At 45.8% G+C, this 21,714-nt stretch overlaps 1 protein-coding gene across 4 annotated transcripts in view; it reads right to left on the reverse strand.

Annotated features, from left to right (window-relative positions):
* Positions 1–21,714, reverse strand: part of SLC23A2 (solute carrier family 23 member 2) — a 134,440-nt gene that overhangs the window by 40,359 nt on the left and 72,367 nt on the right. For all 4 annotated transcript variants that reach the window (XR_013961538.1, XM_080686436.1, XM_080686438.1 and 1 more), the window contains 2 exons: positions 12,397–12,513; positions 8,860–9,017 (listed from right to left, as the gene is read on the reverse strand). Coding sequence is in view for 3 of the 4 variants with exons in the window: in XM_080686436.1 (XP_080542562.1) it covers positions 8,860–9,017; positions 12,397–12,513 (275 nt within the window). In the remaining variant the exon portion in view is untranslated. The remainder of the gene's footprint in view (positions 1–8,859; positions 9,018–12,396; positions 12,514–21,714) is intronic.

A 21,714-nucleotide genomic window follows, 5' to 3' on the forward strand; every position in this document is an offset into this window, starting at 1 on the left:
ATTAGGAGTGTGTGTCCTAAGTGCCTACAAAGAAAAGCAAAACACAACTTGTTCCCCAAAAAACCTTCTCTCGATTGGTTACACTGTCCTGTTGTTTACTGTACATATACACCCATCAGTCAGCTGAACTGGTGGAAAATAGCTTGCAGACATGGTGCATTTCACCCAAATACTTTAGCAGGCATCACCTGAGAATGAGTGTATTCTCCTACATCATCGCCTCCCTCCCATTACACCCAAATGTGAAATTAATTTAATAATGTAATCTAATATCCAGACCATAAATTTGTTTATAAAAGTGCTTACATCTGCCCCACTCCCCCAATCTAACCAGCCCCTGTATGTGTTTGGTCATCCAATGTCATGCTTAGAGCCAGGCTCAAAAATTTTGGCCAGGAGACTGCTGGGGTGCCGTGCCCTCCTCACTGCCTCACGCCAGGAGGCCTGTCGTCAGGTGTCCCCACCAGGTGGAATGCTTGGTTATGGTAGTGACTGCTGAACTCTCCATTTCTAAAAGTACCTTTTCCCTTCTGCAATTAATAAATTTGTAGAGTGATTCTTAGTCTGTGAAATTATTATATCTCCACTAGCTTATTAACATTCTTACATAGTGGCCCTAAAAATTATGAGTTTCCAATTTTATCATTCCATCCATATTTATTAGTATCCTTTTGTAAAAAACAGCTTTCCTTTTTGTCCAATTTTATCTCCCTCTTTTTTATATCATCACTACAGATAAATGGGTTCCCTTTTTATATTCAGTTCTATAACTCACTTCTATGACTGTTCTTTTCAATAATTAAATTGTCCTAAACTTGCCCAAAGCAGCCCGTTCAAGCAGGTTCCCTTTCCCCACACCTCCCCCTCACTTTTTGAGCTGTTCCTTGCTTTCTGGCAGTAGATGTTCCAGGTTCAACTTGTACTTTTCTCAGCCCTGGCATCAAGCACTTCTCCAAGAAGCCCAGGTTCATTTTGGTGGAAAATGTTATTTACTAGTAGAAACCAAGGTCTGAGCATTAGGTGGCTCACTGTTACTGGGTATCTTTTTTTTTTCAAACTGCTATCATTTAGTGAACAGAGATACAATATTTTTTAAATCAAAAAATGATCCCTGCACTTCAACACAATTGAAAGATTATCTTCTTTTCATATACATAGCTGTCCTCCTACACTGAGCATCCTGATTTCCAATGTTCTCACTGATTTGTTCTATGCTATAACATCACAGGACACAGTTCCAGAATTATACCAACATTACTAACAACAACACTACTGAGTGTAAAATTTCTTTTCTTTTGTCCTTAGAAAATATCCTATTCAAGGTATGCAAAGTACTGTTCTAAAGTCTTTGGATTAATTCTTTTCTTCTGTGTGGTTAGCAATTTGACACATAGTTAGGTTTATTTTGTTTCTGTTCATTTTCAATTTTAGGGTTTGCTTTGCTTCATCCTTTTGGATTTTACGTTTTGAATATGTTGAACATTTACAGTTTAAAAATCAAACCATATGAAGTGTTATACCAGAAGGTCTCACTCTCATCCCTAGCCCCTCCAACCCATTCTTACTATAGTTAACCATTTTCATCTATTCCTCGCTTCTCCTTGTTATTTCTGCTTTCTTACCAAATATACATACACATAACTTTTTTGCCACTTGCTTTTTCAATATATCCTGAAACAGTTCAGAGAAGCTTCAATCATTCTTTCTCAGGGCTGCACAGGACTCTGCTGTGTGCTGACCCATAGCAGCCAGTCTCTTGTAGATGGACATTTAGGCTGTTAACTATTTTGCCATTACAAATTACACAGCAAGAAATAACTTTCTGTATATTATTTTGCACATGAGGGCATGTATCTTCAGGATAAATTTCTAGCAGTGGGGTTACTGGATCAAAAGGTAAATGCATATGCAGTCTAGATTGTACAATTCCACTCCATAAGGGCTGCCCTATTTTCGCTCCTGACAGCAATGTGTAAGAAACCCTACACTCCCACAGCCTTGGCGAAAGAGCGGCTTGTAGAGGTTTTTATTTTTTGTCTCTCTGACAAAGGGGGAAATGGTATCTTAGGGTGGCTTTCATTTATGTTTCTCTTATCAGTCAGTTTGATGAGGATTCTTTAACAGGGTGAAGAAGGGCCACTGCACAATGGTTTTTGTGAACCGTCCATGTCTTTTTGCTCTTTTCTATATGACTTTTGCTATTTTTTAACACTGATTTTTTTTTTTAAGTTCTTTCTATAGTGGAGATAGTAGAGCTTCTCTGTGATATGATGCAAATACTTTCTCCAGTTTGTCATTTTGTCTGTTTACGGTGTATTTTTACAAAGTTTAAAAAGATGTTCTTATATTCAATGTCATCAAATTGAGCATCCTTTTATTGTTCCTGGAGTTTGAGTTTAAAAGTTTAAAAGCCCACTTTTAGATTTAAAAGGGAAATCACTCTGATTTCATTCTAGTACTTAAAGTTTTCATGATTCTTGCATTTGATCTCTAATTCATTTTGAGTTGATTTAAAAACAAAACTCAACTAAAAGCAAGTGCAACCATTACCTTCAAGTTCATGTTACTCTCGTTTTACAGATAAACACTAAAAATTATATAAACTCTTCTGGTCACTGTCAATCAGAGAGCCTCCCGAAGAGCCTCGGTGGGGAGGAAGCAGCTGACGGCGCCCATCCCCTCCGGAGCCACAGCTCACAGCAGCGGGCTGGCTCAGACAGTGCGCAGGAACCCAGAGGGCTACTTGGCTGTGATTTTGATAACCTCCTTTTCAAACACTATAGCATCACCTATTTCAGGTCAAGGGCTGGTAGCCTAAAATACTTTTATTAATTAAAGATCTGAGCAGTCACAGAGAGGCACAGAGAAGTCCTTGGGGTGTGGCAATGTTCTGCTGGTGGGGTTATATGACTGTATACGTGAGTGAAACCTTCTATAACTGTACATATAAAAAAGGTTCAATGTTACTGTATGTCAATTACCCCTCAATACGTTTGATTTAAATTATGTCTATAAGTGTCTTGCCCGGCCGGCATGGCTCAGTGGCTGAATGTCAACCTATGAATCAGGAGGTCAAAGTTCAATTCTCAGTCAGGGCACATGCCCAGGTTGTGGGCTCAATCCCCAGTGTAAGGCGAGCAGAAGGCAGCCGATCAATGATTCTCTCTCATCATTGATGTTTCTATCTCTCTCTCTCCCTCTCCCTTCTTCTCTGAAATCAATAAAAAAAATTTTTTTTAAAAAGGAATGGGAATGGGAGGGGGATGACAACACATTCCTTAAATACTAGAGTTATGTTAAATAGTTAACAAAAACCACAATATTGAAAAAAGACAAAAGCTTCCCTCTGGTGTTTGGTGAGCAGCTCTGTCCCCTTGGCCAGTGTAATGCTGCCCTATTCCTGCACAGCGTTTGTGACGACAGTCACCTGGCTGAAAGGGCGGCTAAGAGGGAGGGGCAGTGGGCCATGAGGAGGAGGAGGAGCCATTCAGAGCATGTGAGAATGTGCAGGGCAAGGAGGATGTGACAGTCCAAAAAAAAAACTGGAGAACTAGATCATTCACCCCATATGCCCTCAGAGGACCCAGTCAGTCTCCTCGTCCCCAGGAGCATCAGAAATATGAACAGAGGAACAGTGTGTTTGGATAAGGGGGAAGGCCACCGAGAAGGCTCAAGTTGAAGGAGCAAAGCTGATGGCAGTGGCCATGGAGCACGATGCCCAACCGCCCTATGCTCATCAGAGACTCTGCTGGCAGCTGCCGCAGCACCAAGCTCACTGCAACCCTTATCCCCCGCCTGCGCCTGTCTGCCTCCTCCCCTCCCAGAGGCCCCTGAAATAATGAGCGCCCGCAGGCGAGTGTGGACAGGTGCCCAGGATTAACCAGAAGGAGGCCCTGAGAGATCAGGCGGCTTGCCCACAGTCACATGAAAACGGTGGAACGAGAGCGATGTCACCGCCAGCCCCGCAGCAGTCAGGGGGTGCGGGAAAGCTCCCTCCTCATGGCCATTACCATCAGGTTCTCACGGGCCCCATTTCATTAATATACAGGGTGAGCCAAAAGTAGGTCTACAGTTGTTCCTATGCAAAATATAGTCACTAATAAGTAATAATACAAGAATAAACGGCTTCCCGTACTCACAACTGTAAACCTACTTTTGCCCCACCACACTATACTACCTAAAACCTTTAGTAAATGGACAGTAACAGAATTTTTTTTTTAATTTGGTGGGGAAAGCCCAATGTAAAGTCACCTATATAGTAATTTTTCCAAAATTTTCACCCTGAATCAACCATGCTTCTAGCCCCACCTCCCAGTTTAGAACAAATAGGGGGGAGGGGTTGTGGAACAAATCAAATACTACCATAAGGACACAGACAAATTCAGACCACAGAACACTCGACAGACAACTGGCCTGGACTCTTTAAAAGGGGGTGATATGGAGGGAAAAGGTGGGGACTGTTTATTATTGAGGCCAGAGAGATGCAACAAACAAAAGCACCATATGAACTTGACTGGATCCTGGTTCAGGGAGGTGGAGGGACTAGCCCTAAAAGATATGTTAGGGACAACTTGGGAAGTTAAATATGGCTGCGTATTAGATGATATGGCAGAATGACTGTTGTAAGTGGTTATTACACAGGAGACCCTCATTCCCAGGAGATATCTAGAGTGAACTGGCATGCTGTCTGCAACTTTACTTTTAAGCAGTTCAAAACAGTGCATATGCACCCCACACAAATTGCATATATAGAGTGTGGGGGAACCCCAGTCTCCTCACCTCAATCTAAGCACTGTACCCCTCGATTCTCCTAAGTCTTTTTTTTTTTAAATATATTTTATTGATTTTAGAGAGGAAAGGAGAGGGAGAGAGAGAAACATCAATGATGAAAGAGAATCATTGATTGGCTGCCTCCTGCACGCCCCTACTGGGGATCAAGCCTGCAACCCAGGCATGTGCCCTTGGCTGGAATCAAACCTGGGACCTTTCAGTCTGCAGGCTGACGCTCTATCGACTGAGCCAAACCAGCTAGGGCGATTCTCCTAAGTCTTATCAATAGTTAAGAGTTCAAAGCCCTGGACTTGGGACCTTGAAGTATCCTGGAGTGGTCCCCGTACCTAGACACACAACATATACAGGCCCCCAGACCCAAGGAGATGGAAGCCGGGGACGCTGCCTCCTCAGGGCAGATGACAACACTGGCTGCAACAACAAGGAGAGCCTAGTCTTTCCTTTTGCTGGAGAGTTCAGTGATGCCTCGGAGAAGTGCCCGAAGCAAAAGGCTGGAGGTGACCCCCTAACACAGAGCCTGCCACACCTCAGGAAAGGTCAGTGTGGCAGGCAAGGGGCAGGTGCCGAAGGACCTCTTTCTCCCCCAGCTCTGCACTGACACCCAAGGTGTGGAGTGGGGGGAGGATGCAAACTGGCTCACACCTCTGCCCTGATCTCTCAGGATTTTAAAGGCTTTGTACTAATTCCTGGAACAAGTCCAAGGTGTGGCTGGGATTGACATCAGAATCAAAAAGAACCGGAGATGTTGAAATCTCACTCAAGGAAACTCAATGAAGACTTAGTTGAAAGCAAAGGGCAGGTCAAGGTCAAAAGGGAGGAGAAGGAAAAGGTGGGAGCAGGAGGTGAAAGAAGCAGGCATGGCACAGACCGCCCACACCCTGCAAGCAGAAGCTCTGGGAAGCAGGAACGCCACAGAAGTCCCACACCTGGGGCTGGGACCTGTGCCAGGGGACGTGTGCAGTGAAGGAAGGAGGGTCTGCAGCCCACACTGCACCAGACATATTTTTTGTGGCCTCAGCCCAGCCTGTGGGAAACAGCCTCCAAAGGAGTGATGTGACATCTGACAGCTGCAGTCAGAGCGCATGCTCAGGCTTGCAGAAGCACACGTCTGTGTCCCCTTGCTTCACTGTCTCCCTACCAATTCTGAGTTTTTTATGGAATGAAACAGGTGTCTGAGAACAGCGGGTCCCTCTTCCCCGGGGTACCCATGTGAAATGAGGAAGAGCGATGGCCTGGCCACTGCCCACAGTTAAGGATGCTTACACTTTCTTCCTCTGAGCTAGACTACAGTAGTCTTAGCTTCCTCAGAATAAAGGGCCCCCTCCTCACAAGCACAGACCATGGTTGGTCTCCAGGTCCCAGCACCGGCTGCATCCAGTGCAATGGAGTTGCTAGTACTTGTCAGGTGGTCAGCAAATAACAAAGAAGCATACAGAACGCACACACAATACTATAAACCAGAAATGTCAGAAAATCCATCTTAGAAATCATGAAAGCTGAACATGAAAAACTTTTTCTCCTGCTGCTCTAAGCCTAAGTGCTGAACTGCCCCACCAGCACCCCCCCCCCCCCAAAAAAAAGCAACAACCATAAAACAAACAAATGCACAGGCCATCTGCAATCCCTTAGCTGACACTGGGAATAAACTCCACTCTTGGCCAGTCAGCAGTTCCTTCTGCACTGTCCCACCCTACCTAACAATCCCTTGGCCCCAATTGCTTTATCTGTTTATTTGATCCTGTTGTGACCAGGAAGTAAATACACAAGACTGTTAAAATGATTATTCACAGCCTATGATAAGTGTCTATGCTAGCATTTAGCAAAATGAAAAGGCTTTTCATATTATTTGTGCACTATAACTCCCCAAACATATTTCAGGAAGTTTATAATCCATGAAAGCACAATAGGTCCATTAAAATAACGGCAAATGTCATCCACAGAAGAGCCTCCTCTCGTTTTCACAAAAGGAAACCGAGCTGGAGAAGTCACCTGCCCAGGCCCCTCTAACCTCTCATGCTTGCTTGTTCCACGCCCCCGTGTATGAAGGAGAAGAAATCATCATTTGCCACACTTTGTAAACTACTGGTTTATACTGGAAACTGTAGGTTCTGACTGCCCATGGGATTACAGTTTATTATTAAAATATCCAACAACTTGATGTAACCAGCACTGGCAATGTGGCTGACCATGCTGACCTTGGCATGAGTTGCATACCATGCATATTATACCACAATATAGGTATCTTCATTCCTTCTTCATATCAACCAACAATTCTCAACTATAGGCACTGCCCAAATTTACAGACAGTTTCTGCTATAAGCTCCTTGATGTGTCAGCTGTTTAGAGAAAAAATAAATAAAAATTTCCCCAGAGAACCAGTGCCCTATGTACAAAGTAAGGCTCCCGAGTCAGCCAACAAAAGCTTTTTAGTCCACTCTGGACTTGGAATACAGAACCTTAAAGGCTGTATCAAAAGAATGAAAGCAGTTGCCAGCCAAATTTAACTACCTGGCTTTGTTTTCTCCTGCCTCCTGGCACTAAGAAAATGAATAAAGTCCTCCCTGGAATACCCAGAACACACTTCCTTCCTCTAGGTCAATGGCACCCTGACCCTCCTCTCAGCATCCCCTAAGGAGACCCTCCCTTCTGAGGTAAGGGATCTGCTCAGCATGGTGGCCACAGGCAGTAAGTCCTGCAGGGCTGGGGTTTTGAGAACTCCAAGAGCTGACCAGCCCCACAGCCTTCAGACCACATGGCTCCCTTCCATCAGCAGACCTGCAAGGAAGCCACCGCGTCCCTTCCCAGGCGTTGTCTGTGCCACCACCTGGAACACCCTAACACTACTCCTGGGTCTCCCATACGCTCAAGGCCCCTGAGGATTCTGACTCATTGGAATACAGTCCATGACTCCCAGGCTGCCATTGTACTATCGCCCGCTCATTCCCCCAGAAGGCAAGGCGAAGCCCTTCCCCAGATTCTCTCTCATGGAGCAAGAGACAGAACCAGAACTCAGAAGCTTACTCCCTACCCTTCCCGAGGACAGTCCTGTCCCTGCAGGCTCCACCCCGTGAGCAGAGCCTCTGGGTAGAGGAAAAGGCTGCCGTGTGAAGAGAGCAAAAGAGGGGGCAGGAGAAAACAGAGCAAGCCCGCAGGAGGAGGCAGGAGAGATGGGCTCTCTTCCGTCCTCAGCCAGCTCCTCGCCCATGTAAGCTGGGAGCAGGGAAGCAAAGGTGAACAATCAGAGTCCCGGCATCAAGGAAGGGAGCACAATTCAGCGGGAAAAGACACAAAAACAAAAAAGGACACAGTGGAATAAGAGCCACATTAGAAGAATGAACACAAGATGCATGTGTGGGAATTCAGAGAGAACAAAGGAGGCTTCGAGGAGTCAGGGTGCTTCAGCGAGGGGAGGAGCAAGCCAGACTGGAAGGATGAGCAGGGTGCATGGGGTGCTGGGGCACACTGGGTGCTGGGGCACACAAGCACAGCGGAGTGAAACAGCAGGTGGCTCAGGGAGGTCACCCCAGGGAGAGCCAGAGAAGGGGACAGCAGATATCAGAGGCATGGCTGGAAAGGCAGGGGACAGACAGAGCAAGGGAGAAGCTTCAAAAGTGGGCACATCCTGGTTTTAAACAGGGAGTGGGGCTGTAGCCTGGCAACTCCGAGGAAGATGCCAATGTTGGAAAGAAGGCTCGGGGTGGGGGGGGGGGGGCTGGTGCACAGAGTGGGACAAGGAGAGTGGCCCTGGGGGCACAGAAACCAACTGGGAACCTAGTGGAACAGCCCAGGTCTGACTAAAGGATTGTGGCAGGACGGGCACTGGAGAGAGAGCTTGCCCTGCAGCTGGTGGGATGGAAGGAGCTAAGAGAGTCAGACTTTCCAGCGTGCACAGCCGGGTGGGGGGTGGTGCCATCCACCAAGAGAAGAAACATGGTGCAGGGTAGGTGGGGGCAGGGCTCACTACAATAACACCCACCCCCCCAGTCAGTCTTCTAAACTGCCTAGGTAAACGGTGTTGATGCCTTCCTTACAGGGGCTTCCGGATCCCATTTAGTACCCCAATCTCACCTGCACCCAAACGTTGTCTGCAGCAGAGTTGTGATTCCCACACAGAAGAAAATGGTCCCAATGAGCTGGCTGGTGGCCCACTGGTCGTACCCCACACACATGGCGTCGGCCAGCAGAAAGGGCACCGCGATGGTGCCGCTGAAGCAAGTCAGGTAGTGCTGTGGGTGACAGGGAGACAGAGGAAAGAGTAAACCCTTCCTTGTTATTTTCTGATTTCATCCTAACTCACCCTACAATGTTGTTGTTTTTTTTTAAAGGAACTCTTTGGTTTGTTTAGGTACACACGAGTATCATATACCAAATCATATTTCTTTTTCATTATTTCTCCTTTCCATTACATTTCCATTAGACTTGTATCATTACTTATTACTCACATGAGTCCAGGTCAGCATAAAGGAAGCACTTAATACAATCATATTTTATTGATATTTTACTCATGCAATTCTTACTGGAATTACCTGCTTTTTTTCAAATGCTTTTCAGTATCAATTGCTAAAATCATAGGTCTTTCTCTTCTGATCTGTTCACATTAATTATTTTGCGTGGAACCTATTCTTGAAACAAACTCTAGGAGTCTTGCTATATCTTTCTTCTGCAGTTTGACTTGCCAATCTTTTATGTAGAATTCTACATCTGTATTCTTGAAATAATGGGTCTAGGGGCTAAAGCCTCCTTACACAGGGTGTTTTCCACCCTTTTCTATGGTGGCACTGTTTGACAACAATCAGGGAAGGATTAAGGTTGTACAGGAGCTAAAGAATGCTCCACAAAGAGCCAGCTCTCTCTCCTTTGGGGCCCCACCTCCACTCCTAGTAGGATATTCCTAGCAGCCGTGCTCACTTCCCTTCCTCCCAGGGTCCTGCTTGTTCAGTGCCTGCTTCTGTTCAGCAAACCCAATTTTATTCCCAATAGTTCCCCATCTCTGCTCCTGTTTGCCAAAATGTGTTGCTTGCAGCCCATAAAGCCCAAATTTCATAACACTAATAGGTGTTTCGTGCAGGAAACAGAACATTCCCATCCAGGACTTCTCAGGGATGCTCACAAGCTTAAGAACACTGTGCATCGTCAAGAAGGGCATGATGCATGCTGGGTTCCCAATCCCATTTGACCAGAGAACACTTCTAAAAAACACCTAGAATATAAACATTTTAAAAAGCAAGTCTCCTCAATCTGTTTTGGGATGTTCAACCCAAGGAAAATTATCCACACAAGCACTCAGCTCCTTGGGGCATGACTTTTCCTTTATTAGACACCTTTCAGGTCAGGTGACCAAGTGCTGTGATACCTAAAGGGGGTCGGGAGGGCTGGAAACCCGGACCAAAGCATCAGCTCTCGGGGCAGGTACAGCCTCACCTCCAAGTGCATAAACCTGTCTGGGCAATGAGACTGACTTCCTCAGCATCTGAAATACCTCAGGTTAAACTGATCATTCAAACTTAAAAAAATGAAGAATGGAAAGTCAGACCTGAGAACAGAGTCAGGCTATGCTGGAAGCTATCCATTGTCTACACTGTCAGAAAAGTACAAACAAGGAACCCAGAAGGCTGATGGACCTTGAGCTTTGGCAAGGGCTAAAGCTATGCACCGATTGTTCTGTCGAGACAATGGTGGCTCAAGCAATTTCCTGACCTAAGAGTCTCAAAGTAAATCTTTACTAATATTCACTGACCATTAAGATAGTCTGTCTGCTACCGGATTGCCTGCCTAAGGGCAAGATGTGTATCTAAAATTGAATAAAAAACTAAAAGGGCCTGGGCACCAGTGAAGCCTTTCCACTAGAGAATGGCTCTCTGCCTGGCCCCCTGTGATTTCCAAATTCGTATTTCTTGTCTAGTCTCGTCATTTGTGCGTGGCCCTTCTCCAGGTCCTGAACCCTAGCCGTGCAGGTTGTGGCTTTCACACGGCTAAAACAGCCAAGGCAAACCCAGGCCAGAGGTGTGAATCCTAGAAAAGAGCTTCCTGTCTTGTCCCCTTTCTCTAAAGCCCCACTTCAGTCTGTAAATGGGAAGAGGGTGCTGAGAGATGAGGGAAAGCACCGAAGACGTAGGAGCCCTGCAGAGGAGCCCAGGCCTGTTCCACTCCCTCCCCTGGCAGCATCCCTGCTCTGCTCCCACTGGAAGCCGCAGCAGACAAAGCAGCTGCTCCTATGGCAAAGTTTGCCTTTCTTTAAAAAGACTGAAACATGGCATTTTTCAGTGTCGCCCATGTTTCATGGCAGAACTGACCATGACTGTGGGTTGGGTAAGTAAGCCAGGAATGAGAGATGAAAACTAGTTCTTTTTTCTTCTCTTCTACTTTTCTCTCCCTCTGTTCTTCCTTCTTTCTATATCTCTACAATTTTCTGTCCTTCCTTCCATGTCACTTCCTTTGCTTATTCCCTGAATGTTTTCCTTCCTTCTTTCTCTGTTTTAACCTCCTCTTCCTGTTCTTTTCTTCCTTTCACTACTATAAACTGATGTTGACAATTTCCATTCATCATTCTTGAGAGAGTAATCTATACCCTAATAAAAGGGTAATATGCTCATTAGACCGGGTCGACCGGACATATTCCGGACGTCTGACTTCCTTCCGGACAAAGCCATGGTGGTGGGGGCCGAGGCAGAGGCGGTTAGGGGCGATCAGGCCGGCAGGGGAGCAAGCAGTTAGGTGCAAACAGGCCAGCAGAGGAGCAAGCAGTTAGGGGCGATCAGGCCAGCAGGGGAGCAAGTAGTTAGGGGTGAGATCAGGCCGGTGCGGGGGAGCAAGCAGTTAGGGGAGCAATCAGGCTGGCACAGGGGAGCAAGCAGTTAGGGACACAATCAGGCCGGCAGGGGAGAGCAGTTAGGGGCAATCAGGCCGGCAGGGGAGAGCAGTTAGGGGGTGATCAGGTCGGCAGGGGAGGGCAGTTGGGAGCCATCAGGCCGGCAGGAGAGAGCAGTTATGGGCAATCAGGATGGCAGGCAGAGGTGGTTAGGGGCGATCAGGGAGGCAGGCAGGCAAGCGGTTAGGAGCCAGCAGTCCCGGATCGTTGAGAGGGATGTCTGAGGGGTCCCAGATTGGAGAGGGTGCAGGCCGGGCTGAGGGGTCCCAGATGAGAGAGGGTGCAGGCCGAATTTCTTGTACCGGGCCTCTAGTCTCCATATATAAAAGCCTAATATGCTAAGTGGTCAACTGCTCGACCAGTCGTTATAACGCGCACTGACCACCAGAGGGTAGACGCTCCGACTGGTAGGTTAGCTTGCTGTTGAGGTCCGGCCAATGGGGACTGTGAGACAGGCCGGACACGCCCTGGAGCCCTTCCGAGATCCTTTCCCGGCCAGCCAACCTCCCGCAGTCCCTCCCCAGCCAGCTGCCCCCTATTGGCCCCAATCAGGACTGGGCAAGATGGCCCTGATCACTGGCCAGGTCGAGGGACCCCACCCATGCACGAATTTGTGCACTGGGCCTCTAGTTTATAACAAGTCCTCAATAAATCAAAATCAAAACTGAATTAAAAAAACATCCAGACAGAGAACTCAAGCATCTGCCGGTGGTTACATCCTAAAGGAACCATCTTACCTGCAGCCCCAGAAATATGCACAGGTACCAAGGAGGGACGTCTTCTATGGTGTAAATCATGTCCGATCTCTGGGGGTCTAGACTGCCAGTGCTATCCAACGTCTCGGCCAGAGAGCTCTGTAAGCAAGAGGGACAAAGGAGTTGTTTAATAAAAACAAGGACTGCCCTAGTCGGTTTGGTTCAGCGGTGTCTCTCTCACATGGATGTTTCTCTCTGTCTCCCTCCCTTCCACTCTCAATAACTAACTAACTAACTAACTAAATAAATAAATAAATAAATAAGTGTAAGGACTAACGTTAGCTCAGTTCAGTATAGGCCCACTACTAAAAAACAACTTTATAAAGTGGCTGCCACTTCCCCGTAAAATTAAGCCTTGGCTACCTTTGACACAATGCTCAAACACACTGGCTCAGTTGGACACCCCATCTTCAGACTTTGGGGATTCAGTATACATTGCCATTGTCCCACCCCCTAGAGCATTCAGCTTGCTCAGAGCTTCTCCCTAGCCTAGAGACCACCTGTGTGGAGAGGATGCTCCAAGGATGGGACTACAAAGTAATACCTGGACATGAGCAATCCTTGGGTGGTGACCAGAATGAAGAAATAATATGCAATGCTAACCACTTTCAAACAGAGAGCATTAATCTGCTGCTCCCACCCCACCCCATCCCTGCAAGGAGAATTTTTTGTACCTAACAATAAAGTCCTACAGCCTTGTACAAAAACACTGCTACTCAGACACAATGGTGAGTGAAAAGAGCAAAATTCAAAAATGTACAGATAAGTGACTCATATTTTACTTAAAATAACAGACCAAAAATGTATTTCTAGTTCAGGGGGCAATTTTCTTTCTTTCTTCTTCCCACCACTGCTCAAGATTTTTTTTTAAATGTTAAGTGTTGCATGCTTTTTGAGACAAAATCTTCACAAAGACCAGACCCTTTAGGTTATAGCCTCATTTAGCAATTTTCAACTGGTGTGTCACAAGAATTTTTAAAACATGCAATATCTGACTATTAGGGGCACTAACCTCTTTCCCTTAGATTGTCAAATAAAAAAAAAATGACAACAGCCAACAAAACAAGAGCCGTCCGGTGTGAATGAATTAATATTATACCTATTTTTTTGTCACATTGGCAAATATATACTTTTTGGTACGGTGCTGAATTTTAGTAATTAGTTTATGTGTGCCATGAGATGAAAAAGTTTGAAAACCGCTGGTCTAGACATTCCCAGTCAGCATCAACATCACTTCTTTTTCTTTTCAATTGAATTTATTGGCTGACATCTATATATATAAAAGCCTAAGCAACCAAACAACTGAACAACTGGTCACTATGACACACACTGATCACCAGGGGGAAGGCGCTCAATGCAGGAGCTGCCCCCTGGTGGTCAGTGTGCTCCCACAGTGGGAGCTCTGCTCAGCAGGTGCCAGATGTCAGGCTCACGGCTGGTGAGCGCCGCTGCAGCTGCAGATGCATGAGCCTCTCCCGCCTCCGCTGCAGTGCTACCAAGTGGCAGCTGCGGCAGGCGCAGCAGGACCAGGATGAGCAGGAGTGGTGCAGCGCCCAGCTCAGGCTCCTCACCAGCTGCCTGCTGCTTTGTGCACTACTGCATCCCTCCGGGGATGTCGAACTGCTGGTTTAGGCCGATTCCCAAAGGCAATCGGGATGAAAATGGCAGTCCAACATCTCCCAAGGGATCCCAGATTGGGAGAGGGTGCAGGCCAGGCTGAGGGACCCCACAAGTGCACGAATCTGTGCACTGAGCCTCTAGTTGGATAATAAAATTATATAGGTTTCAGGTATGCAATTCTGTAATACATCATCTGTATATTGTATTGTGTGTTCATCACCCCAAGTCAAGTCAGCATCACTTCTGAAGTCATCCAGCATCTGAGCCAAACAGAAAACTCAAAACTGCTCTGATTCCTAAAACCCAATGAACAATTTCTTGGAGCCTGAGATGTGCATTTTTTTAAAAAAAATCTTTTATAACCTAAGAAATAGAGTGTCTACCAGGAGACAAAACATTCTGACCCTTGACCACATCTAACCCATAGAAAGATGGTGACTCCGTGTATTATTACTCAATTTTCCATGCACAGGACAACAGGGACTTAGAGGCCAAATACCCTTGCACAAAAGAAGTGATGCAATTCAGGCTTACCTTCTGAAGCCTAAAGGTAAATCCAGTGCAAGTCTATATTTGATCTAATCCAAATGTGACTTGAATATGACCTTCCCGAGAGAACTTTTTATCCATTCAAAAAATGGATAGTGGGAGAGTTCCTTGTTGAATGGGTAAAATGGGACAGGTACGTCTTTTAAACATTTGTTGGTAGAGAGTACATGTGTGAGGAATTTGATATGTAGTGATAGGCAGTGAAGAATTAACTCAGCAGGTGTGGGTGTCCAAACCCTGCACGTCAGGGAAAGGTTTGGCCCTTCTGGCACCTGGGAGGTAATACCTAAGCTCTTAGAACATCCTGCTTCTTCAGAATGTTATTTGTTTACCTGAAGCCTCGGACTGCCCCAAATAGTTTATGCTAACGATATGATCTATGGTGGGGGCCTTGGGCTACGTGGTATCAGTTTGACCTCTGAAGGAGCTGAACATTAAGGTCAGCCACACCTACATGACTGCTCCCCAATAAAAGCCTGGACACCAGGACTCCAGTGAGCTTCCCTGGTTGGCACACTCCTTGAGAACTGCCACACATTGTTTCTGGGAAAATTAGGGAGTGCCCACACGACTCCACGGGAAGAGGACAACTGAAAGCTTATGCTGGTGCCTCCTGGATCCTTCCCTATGTGCCTTTTCCATGGGTTTTAATCGGTATCCTTTCTCTGAAATAAGCTGCAACCATGAGTTCAACCTCTTCTCTGAATTCAGCAAATCACTGAACCTGATTGGAGAACCCCCAACTCAGGTCTTGGGAATCACTACACTCAGTTGACCATTTTGCTAACATGATGCAACTGTGGATATTGGATTTGTACAATTCAACACCATCACATTATCTACGTCTCCAAATGGGAAGTGTTGCTGCTCACAAAGAGAGATATCTGAAAGTACAGTAACACTACAATGTCCTTTAGTACAACTACTTTTAACTATTGTTTTAATGCACAGAAATGAAGAGACTATACCTGTCCTCTTTCAGGCCTGGCAGACTAAGATTAAGACATGTGTACATACAAATACACACACACACACACACACACACACACACACACACACACTCACACTCAATCTTTCTTAGTAATGAAGGTGGTTCTGTAACACAGAAATGAAACTAATGTAAATGTCCACAAATAGTATTAAGATGACACTCAGCAGGGAACTGTGTGGTCAAGGGGATCAGTTACCCGTCAGACAAATGCTGCTCCCCTCATTGAGACAGGAGTGTGCTCGGTCATTAGAAGCTATGGTACCAGAGTCAGTAATCACTGCATTAATATAAATCATTGTAAAAACCTCAATAACAGTAACTTTCAAGAGCAAGGTTTCTTTAAAAGATGACTGCATTAATAGTTTAATAATGTCACTTGGAAGACTTTGCTATCTTCTTCCATCGTCAGAAATAATCAGAGAGCAAGGAAATGACCTGTCCTTCAAAGATTAATGAACTCAGAACTCAGTTCTCTGGTTGGAGCCTTCTTAAGATCATTAATAACTTTCCAGTCTCTTCAAGTTATTTAGCTAGCCCAGCACTTTGGGGGTCAATTGCTGTCTCTTTTTCTCTGGGAAATCATTTCCTCCAGCAAACCCTTTCGGTAAGAGGCTATACAGTAAATATTTTAGGTTTTGTGGTTCATCAAGGCTATGTCACAACTGCTCAACTCTGCCACTGTCATGCAGAAGAGCCTTAGACAGTATGTATCAAGCAAGTATGGCTATATTCCAATGAAACTATCAAAACAGGTGTTGGGCAGATGTAGCTTGCCAACCCCTGCTATAGAGTTTCAAACTGATTATCATAATGGCACAGTTAATATTCTCTTATACATTTTTCTTTTATCTCCTTTCACATTGCTAATGTGTATTTGTGCTTTCTCATTATTTCCTTAATCAGGTCCATCAAAGATCAATTTCATCAGTTGTGTTGTGTTTTTTTTTTAAAGAACCAGCTTTTGAGAGCCAGTAAAACATGCTAGATTGGCCACATGTGTCATTTCTTCTAACTCCTAAAAACACACAGAAGGAATAAATATGTCACAAATCTACAAGAACAAAGAAAATATGGAAAAGAATTGAGATGAACACATTTCTGGAATAACTGCATGAGCTGTAACCCAGAAGGGAGAGGGAAGGAACAGACAACCTGCGTGCTTGTAGGAGGACAGTGTGAAGTGAGCTGAGTGACCAACAAGAGCCCAGAAAGGTCCTAAGCTTGGAAGCACAAGACAGAAAAGGATGGGAAGAGGATAGGTTTTAACAATGCAAACCAAGCAGACATCCTGTTGCCTGCTGCTATCCTCATCCTTCAAGATACAACAATGTATTGTTTGAAGCAGGGTCGCCAACCGGTGGTCCGCAGCCCACTGGTGGTCCGTGAGGTCCGAAAGGTTGGCGACCACTGGTTTGAAGAATATAAACCAGAAAAACATCAGACTCAGGAATACTATGTGGGGTTAAATGCAAAGATGACCAGTGGAATCCTCACCGGCTTCCAGAATGCCAGAGCAGGTTACAGAAACCAGGCTTATTCACAGGAGACTAGAAGAACCTTTTCTACAGGAACTGTGATCAGCCCGAGACAATATGCTGATATCTAGACTCCACAGCAACAAGACAGCTTTCCTCCTGGTTATTAAGTGGCAACTCCCACCAGTAGACAAACTTCACGCACAAACAACCACCCTACAATCATGTTTATTGCCTCACAAACCTGGGACAAAGGAAGCCTCCAAAAATAAGAGGAAATAGGGCCAATGTGGTATGAAGAAAACATGTCTAAAGTAAAATAAAATAAAAACTTGTATCACAAAAAGAAAAATATTTTGGCCCTGGCCAAATCGCTCAGTTGGTTAGAGAGTCATCCCCAAGCACAGGATCTGGGGTTCCATCCCTGGTCAGGGCACACGCAGGAAGCAACCAATGAATGCGTAAAAAAGTGGAATAACAAATCCATAATTCTTTCTCTCTCTCTTTCCCTTCTTCTCTCCCTCCCCTCCCTTCTCTCCCTCTACAATAAATGAAAAAAAAAAATTCAATTTGAACCTGGGAGGAAAGAAATGCCATTTTAAAAAGCTCTAATCAGTAAATAAAAGCAAACACAACAGTAGTCCTAGCTGGTGTGGCTCAGTTGGTTGGAGCATTGTCCCATGCACCGAAGGGTCAAGGGTTTGATTCCCTGTCAAGGCATATGCCCAGGTTGCAGGTTCAATCCCCAGTCAGGGTGTGAACAGGAGGCAACCAATCAATGTTCCTCTCTCACACCAATGTTTCTTTCCCTTCCTCTCTCTTTAAAAAAAAAAGACAATAAAAGAGGTGTTAGAAACTAAAAACAAGGTATCTTCCAAAAATAACAAAAAGACAAATATGGATAAGAAATTGTAATGGTTTTAAAAGTCAGAATACAACCAAGATAACAGAATATAAGAATTAATCAAAGAAATAAGAACATTCCCAAGAAATAAAGGACATTTTTATAAATTAAAAGACCCTCCAAGTACTCAGTGAATTAATAAAAAACAATTCAGATATCTTAAAAACTCAATAATCAACTGTAGCCCTAGCTGGTTTGGCTCAGTAGATAGAATGTTGACCTGCGGACTGAAAGGTCCCGGGTTCAATTTCAGTCAAGGGCATATGCCCGGTTGAGAGCTCGATTCCCAGTAAGGGGCGTGCAGGAGCCAGCCAATCAATAATTCTCTCTCATCATTGATGTTTCTATCTTTCCTTCCCTTTCCCTTCCTCTCTGAAATCAATAAAAATATTTTTTTAAAAAATTAATAATAATCAACTGTACTAGGAAGACCTTAAGACAGAAATTAAAAGACAAACAAATAAAACACGAATTGATAGAATTTGGACAGAAGTAAAAGGGGAAGAAAAGAAAAATGAAAGTCATTGGCTAGCGTGGCTCAGTGGTTAATGTGTTGGCCTGTGCACCAAAGGGTCACGGGTTCAATTCTGGTCAAGGGCATGTACCTGGGTTGCAGGTTCTTTCCCCATTCCTAGTAGGGGTGCTTGCGGGAGGCAGCCATTCAATATGTCTCTCTCATATCGATGTTTCTCTCTCTCCCTTACCTTCCTCCCTTCTGCCCTCTGAAAAATAAAAAATAAAAAGAGACAGAGAGCACAAGAGAAAATAGACATTTAAAAGAAATGTAAGGGTCACAGACTAGAAATGAAAAATAAAATAAAACAATGTAAGTGAAAAAAACATATTAGAGAGAAATGATAGCTAGAGAAAGCAGGCAATGGATATCCAAAATATTCGTAACTGGAGCCCTCAAATAAAATCAAAAGAACAGACTGGAACAAAAAATAAAGATATAATTCAAGACCGCTTTCCTAAAGTAACAGGAGCTTTGACACTACATATTAAAAGTGCCAGAAAAAACTGACCCAGAATGGTCAGCATCAAAACATATCTAAGTAGGCAGGCGCCATTTGGGGGCTCAGTCCATCTGGGTTTCCAGATGACCTAATAAATTCATAATTCTTTATACTTTTGGCCTCGTGTGTTCCTCCTTTGGAGACCCTAGCATTTGGGGCAGAAACCCGGGAGGGTTCCTCGGGGAAGGGGAGCCATCGCCCTGGCTTCGATCACCCCAAGTTTGCTAGGCAGCAGCAGCTTGACCTGGGCTTACCTCCAAATCCTACTCGAGTGACATGATTGTGGCCTCGATTAGGCCTCCCTCCCTTACGGGCCCTCCCAAACCAGCCAAGGAGGTGGCCAGATTTGGGAACTCTCCTTCCCAGTACTGATCCCGCACTCAACACCGGCTCATTTCATCGCTGGTAAGTGACAACTGGGTCACTCCTCTGGATTTCCGATTTGCCATCTCAGACAAAAGACCTAGTGCCAGGCCAGAAAGCCTCTCCAGTCTAGAAAGCCTCTCCAGTCCAGCATCAGCCCCAGGACGCCCACCACATGGATTAGACTGTCTTCCTCACTCTGGAGCCTGACTAGCCGGTGGGGACGCCCTCCCTCTAGTCTAGCTCCCTGGGTCTCCCTTTGTTTCTTACCTCCTCTTCCTAATTTACACCACTGGGAATTCTTTTTCCATCTCTTCCTCCCCCACCTTCTCCCCCGCAAAAACTCCTCTGGGATATCTCCTCCATAATCTTAACACACTCCGCCTTTCCACGGAGGTCCAGCCAAAGCGCCTTATCCACAATCTAAATTATTCACATTGGCCTGAGAATGGAGCTTTCGATTTGAACATTCTCTGGTTCTTACTAATTTCTGTCACTGCAATAGGAAGTAGTCAGAGATCCCCTATGTCCAAGCCTTCTTTACACGCCACAATCATCCTTCTCTCTCAAACTTGCTCTCCTTACCAAATCCTACTCCACCCAAAACCTCCTTCTGCCAACCCCAGACCTTTACACCCTAAGGCTTCTGATTGTCCTTCTCCAACCAGCCAGTCCTTCAGACCCTTCCGATCACTTGATTCTCCGCTCCCCTACAGTTCCCCCAAGCCCACCTCCTTATATCCTTCCTCCGCATGACCCCGTCTTTGACTCCACCCCTTTGTCCACCCCCTCAACCTCCTTACCACGTCCCTCTTTTACTCCTTCTCAGATGGCCAGCCTCCAGCCCTTGTCCTTCCCCGGCAAGAGGTGGCCGGGGCCAAGGGTATTGTCCACGTACACATCCCATTTTTCCATGTCCATCCTCGCACAGATTGAGAGATGTCTTGGGCCTTTCTCCACCAATCCAACCACCTTTAACTAAGGAATTTGAGAAACTGACCCACTCCTATGACCTGACACAACATCTATGTCATCCTGTCCTCCTCTCTGACCCCAGAGAAGAAGGAGCGCATTTGGCAAGCAGCTCAGGGCCATGCTGATGCCCTCCATAGACAGGACACGCCAGCCAACCCAGTTGGCGCTGACTTGGTCCCCCAAACAAACCCGAGATGCGATTGTCAGTGCAATTCTTCAGGGCGCCGGCTTCATACTCATATGATCATCTATCTCATTGCTAGACTAAAAAAGGCTGCCCATAAGGCAGTGAAGATGACAAACTTAATGAAATCACTCAAGGCTCTGATGAAAACCCAGCTCTCTTGCTCTCCCGCCTCACGAAGGCCTTACAGAAATTTACCACCTTGGACCCCCACCTCCCCAGAGGGAACCCTTCTTCTGAACACCCATTTTATATCCCAATCAGCCCCGATAAACACCGCAAACTTTGAAAAATAGACACAGGTCCACAAACCCCTCAAAAAGACCTCGTTAATTTGGCCTTTAAGGTCTTAATAATAGAGACGAGGAGACATAAATCCAAAAACAAAAGCGAGATCAGGACAAGGCTGAGGCCCAGAAGGAAGCCTTTTAACTGAAGTCCTCTAACCAAGGCGAAGTCAGGGGCTAAGCCCCCTCCGGGCCCATGCCTCAAATGCAACAAGGAAGGACACTTGGCCAAGTCCTGCCCAAACGCAAGAACCCCGCCTGGGCCCTGCCCCAGGTGCGGAAGGGAAGGCCACTGGAAATCGGACTGTAGTCTGGCTTCCAGACCTCCTGGGACTGGCCACCAAAACCTGAAGTTGCCCAGGCCCTGACAAAGCCCCATGGACTTACACCACCAGGACAGAGCCTCGGGTATCGACTGTGGTGGCAGGTAAGCTGATCTCCTTTTTAACTGACACTGAGCCACTCATTCTGCCCTCCCTGAATCCAGTCCCCTCCTCAGTCTCTACTATGGGGGTTGACGGATTAGTCTCACAGCCATTAGCCACACCTCACCTCTACACTGCATCTTACTAAATATCCCCTCTATCCACTCTTTCCTCGTTCTACCTCGGTGCCCAATCAGGGCTACCACGTATCCCCTCATAAAGCCCAGTTGTCCCGAACCACAGTCACCTACCTCGGTTTCACTCTCACCCCGCAAAGTCGAGCCATTACCTTGGACCATAAACACCTTATCTTCTCCATAACTGTTCCCTCCTCTAGACAAGATACACTCTCCTTTCTCAGGCTCGCTGCGCACTTTCGCCTCTGGGTTCCCAACTTCAGTCGTCTCGCAAAGCCCCTCTATGACGCAGTGAAGGGACCCTCGCACTAAGCCTTTAGATCCCATGGCCAGCATTCTCACCCCCTTTAATGCTCTGAAAGCTGCTCTCAACC

The sequence above is a fragment of the Plecotus auritus genome (genome assembly GCF_963455305.1).
Source record: "Plecotus auritus genome assembly, chromosome: 8".
Classification (NCBI taxonomy): domain Eukaryota; kingdom Metazoa; phylum Chordata; class Mammalia; order Chiroptera; family Vespertilionidae; genus Plecotus; species Plecotus auritus.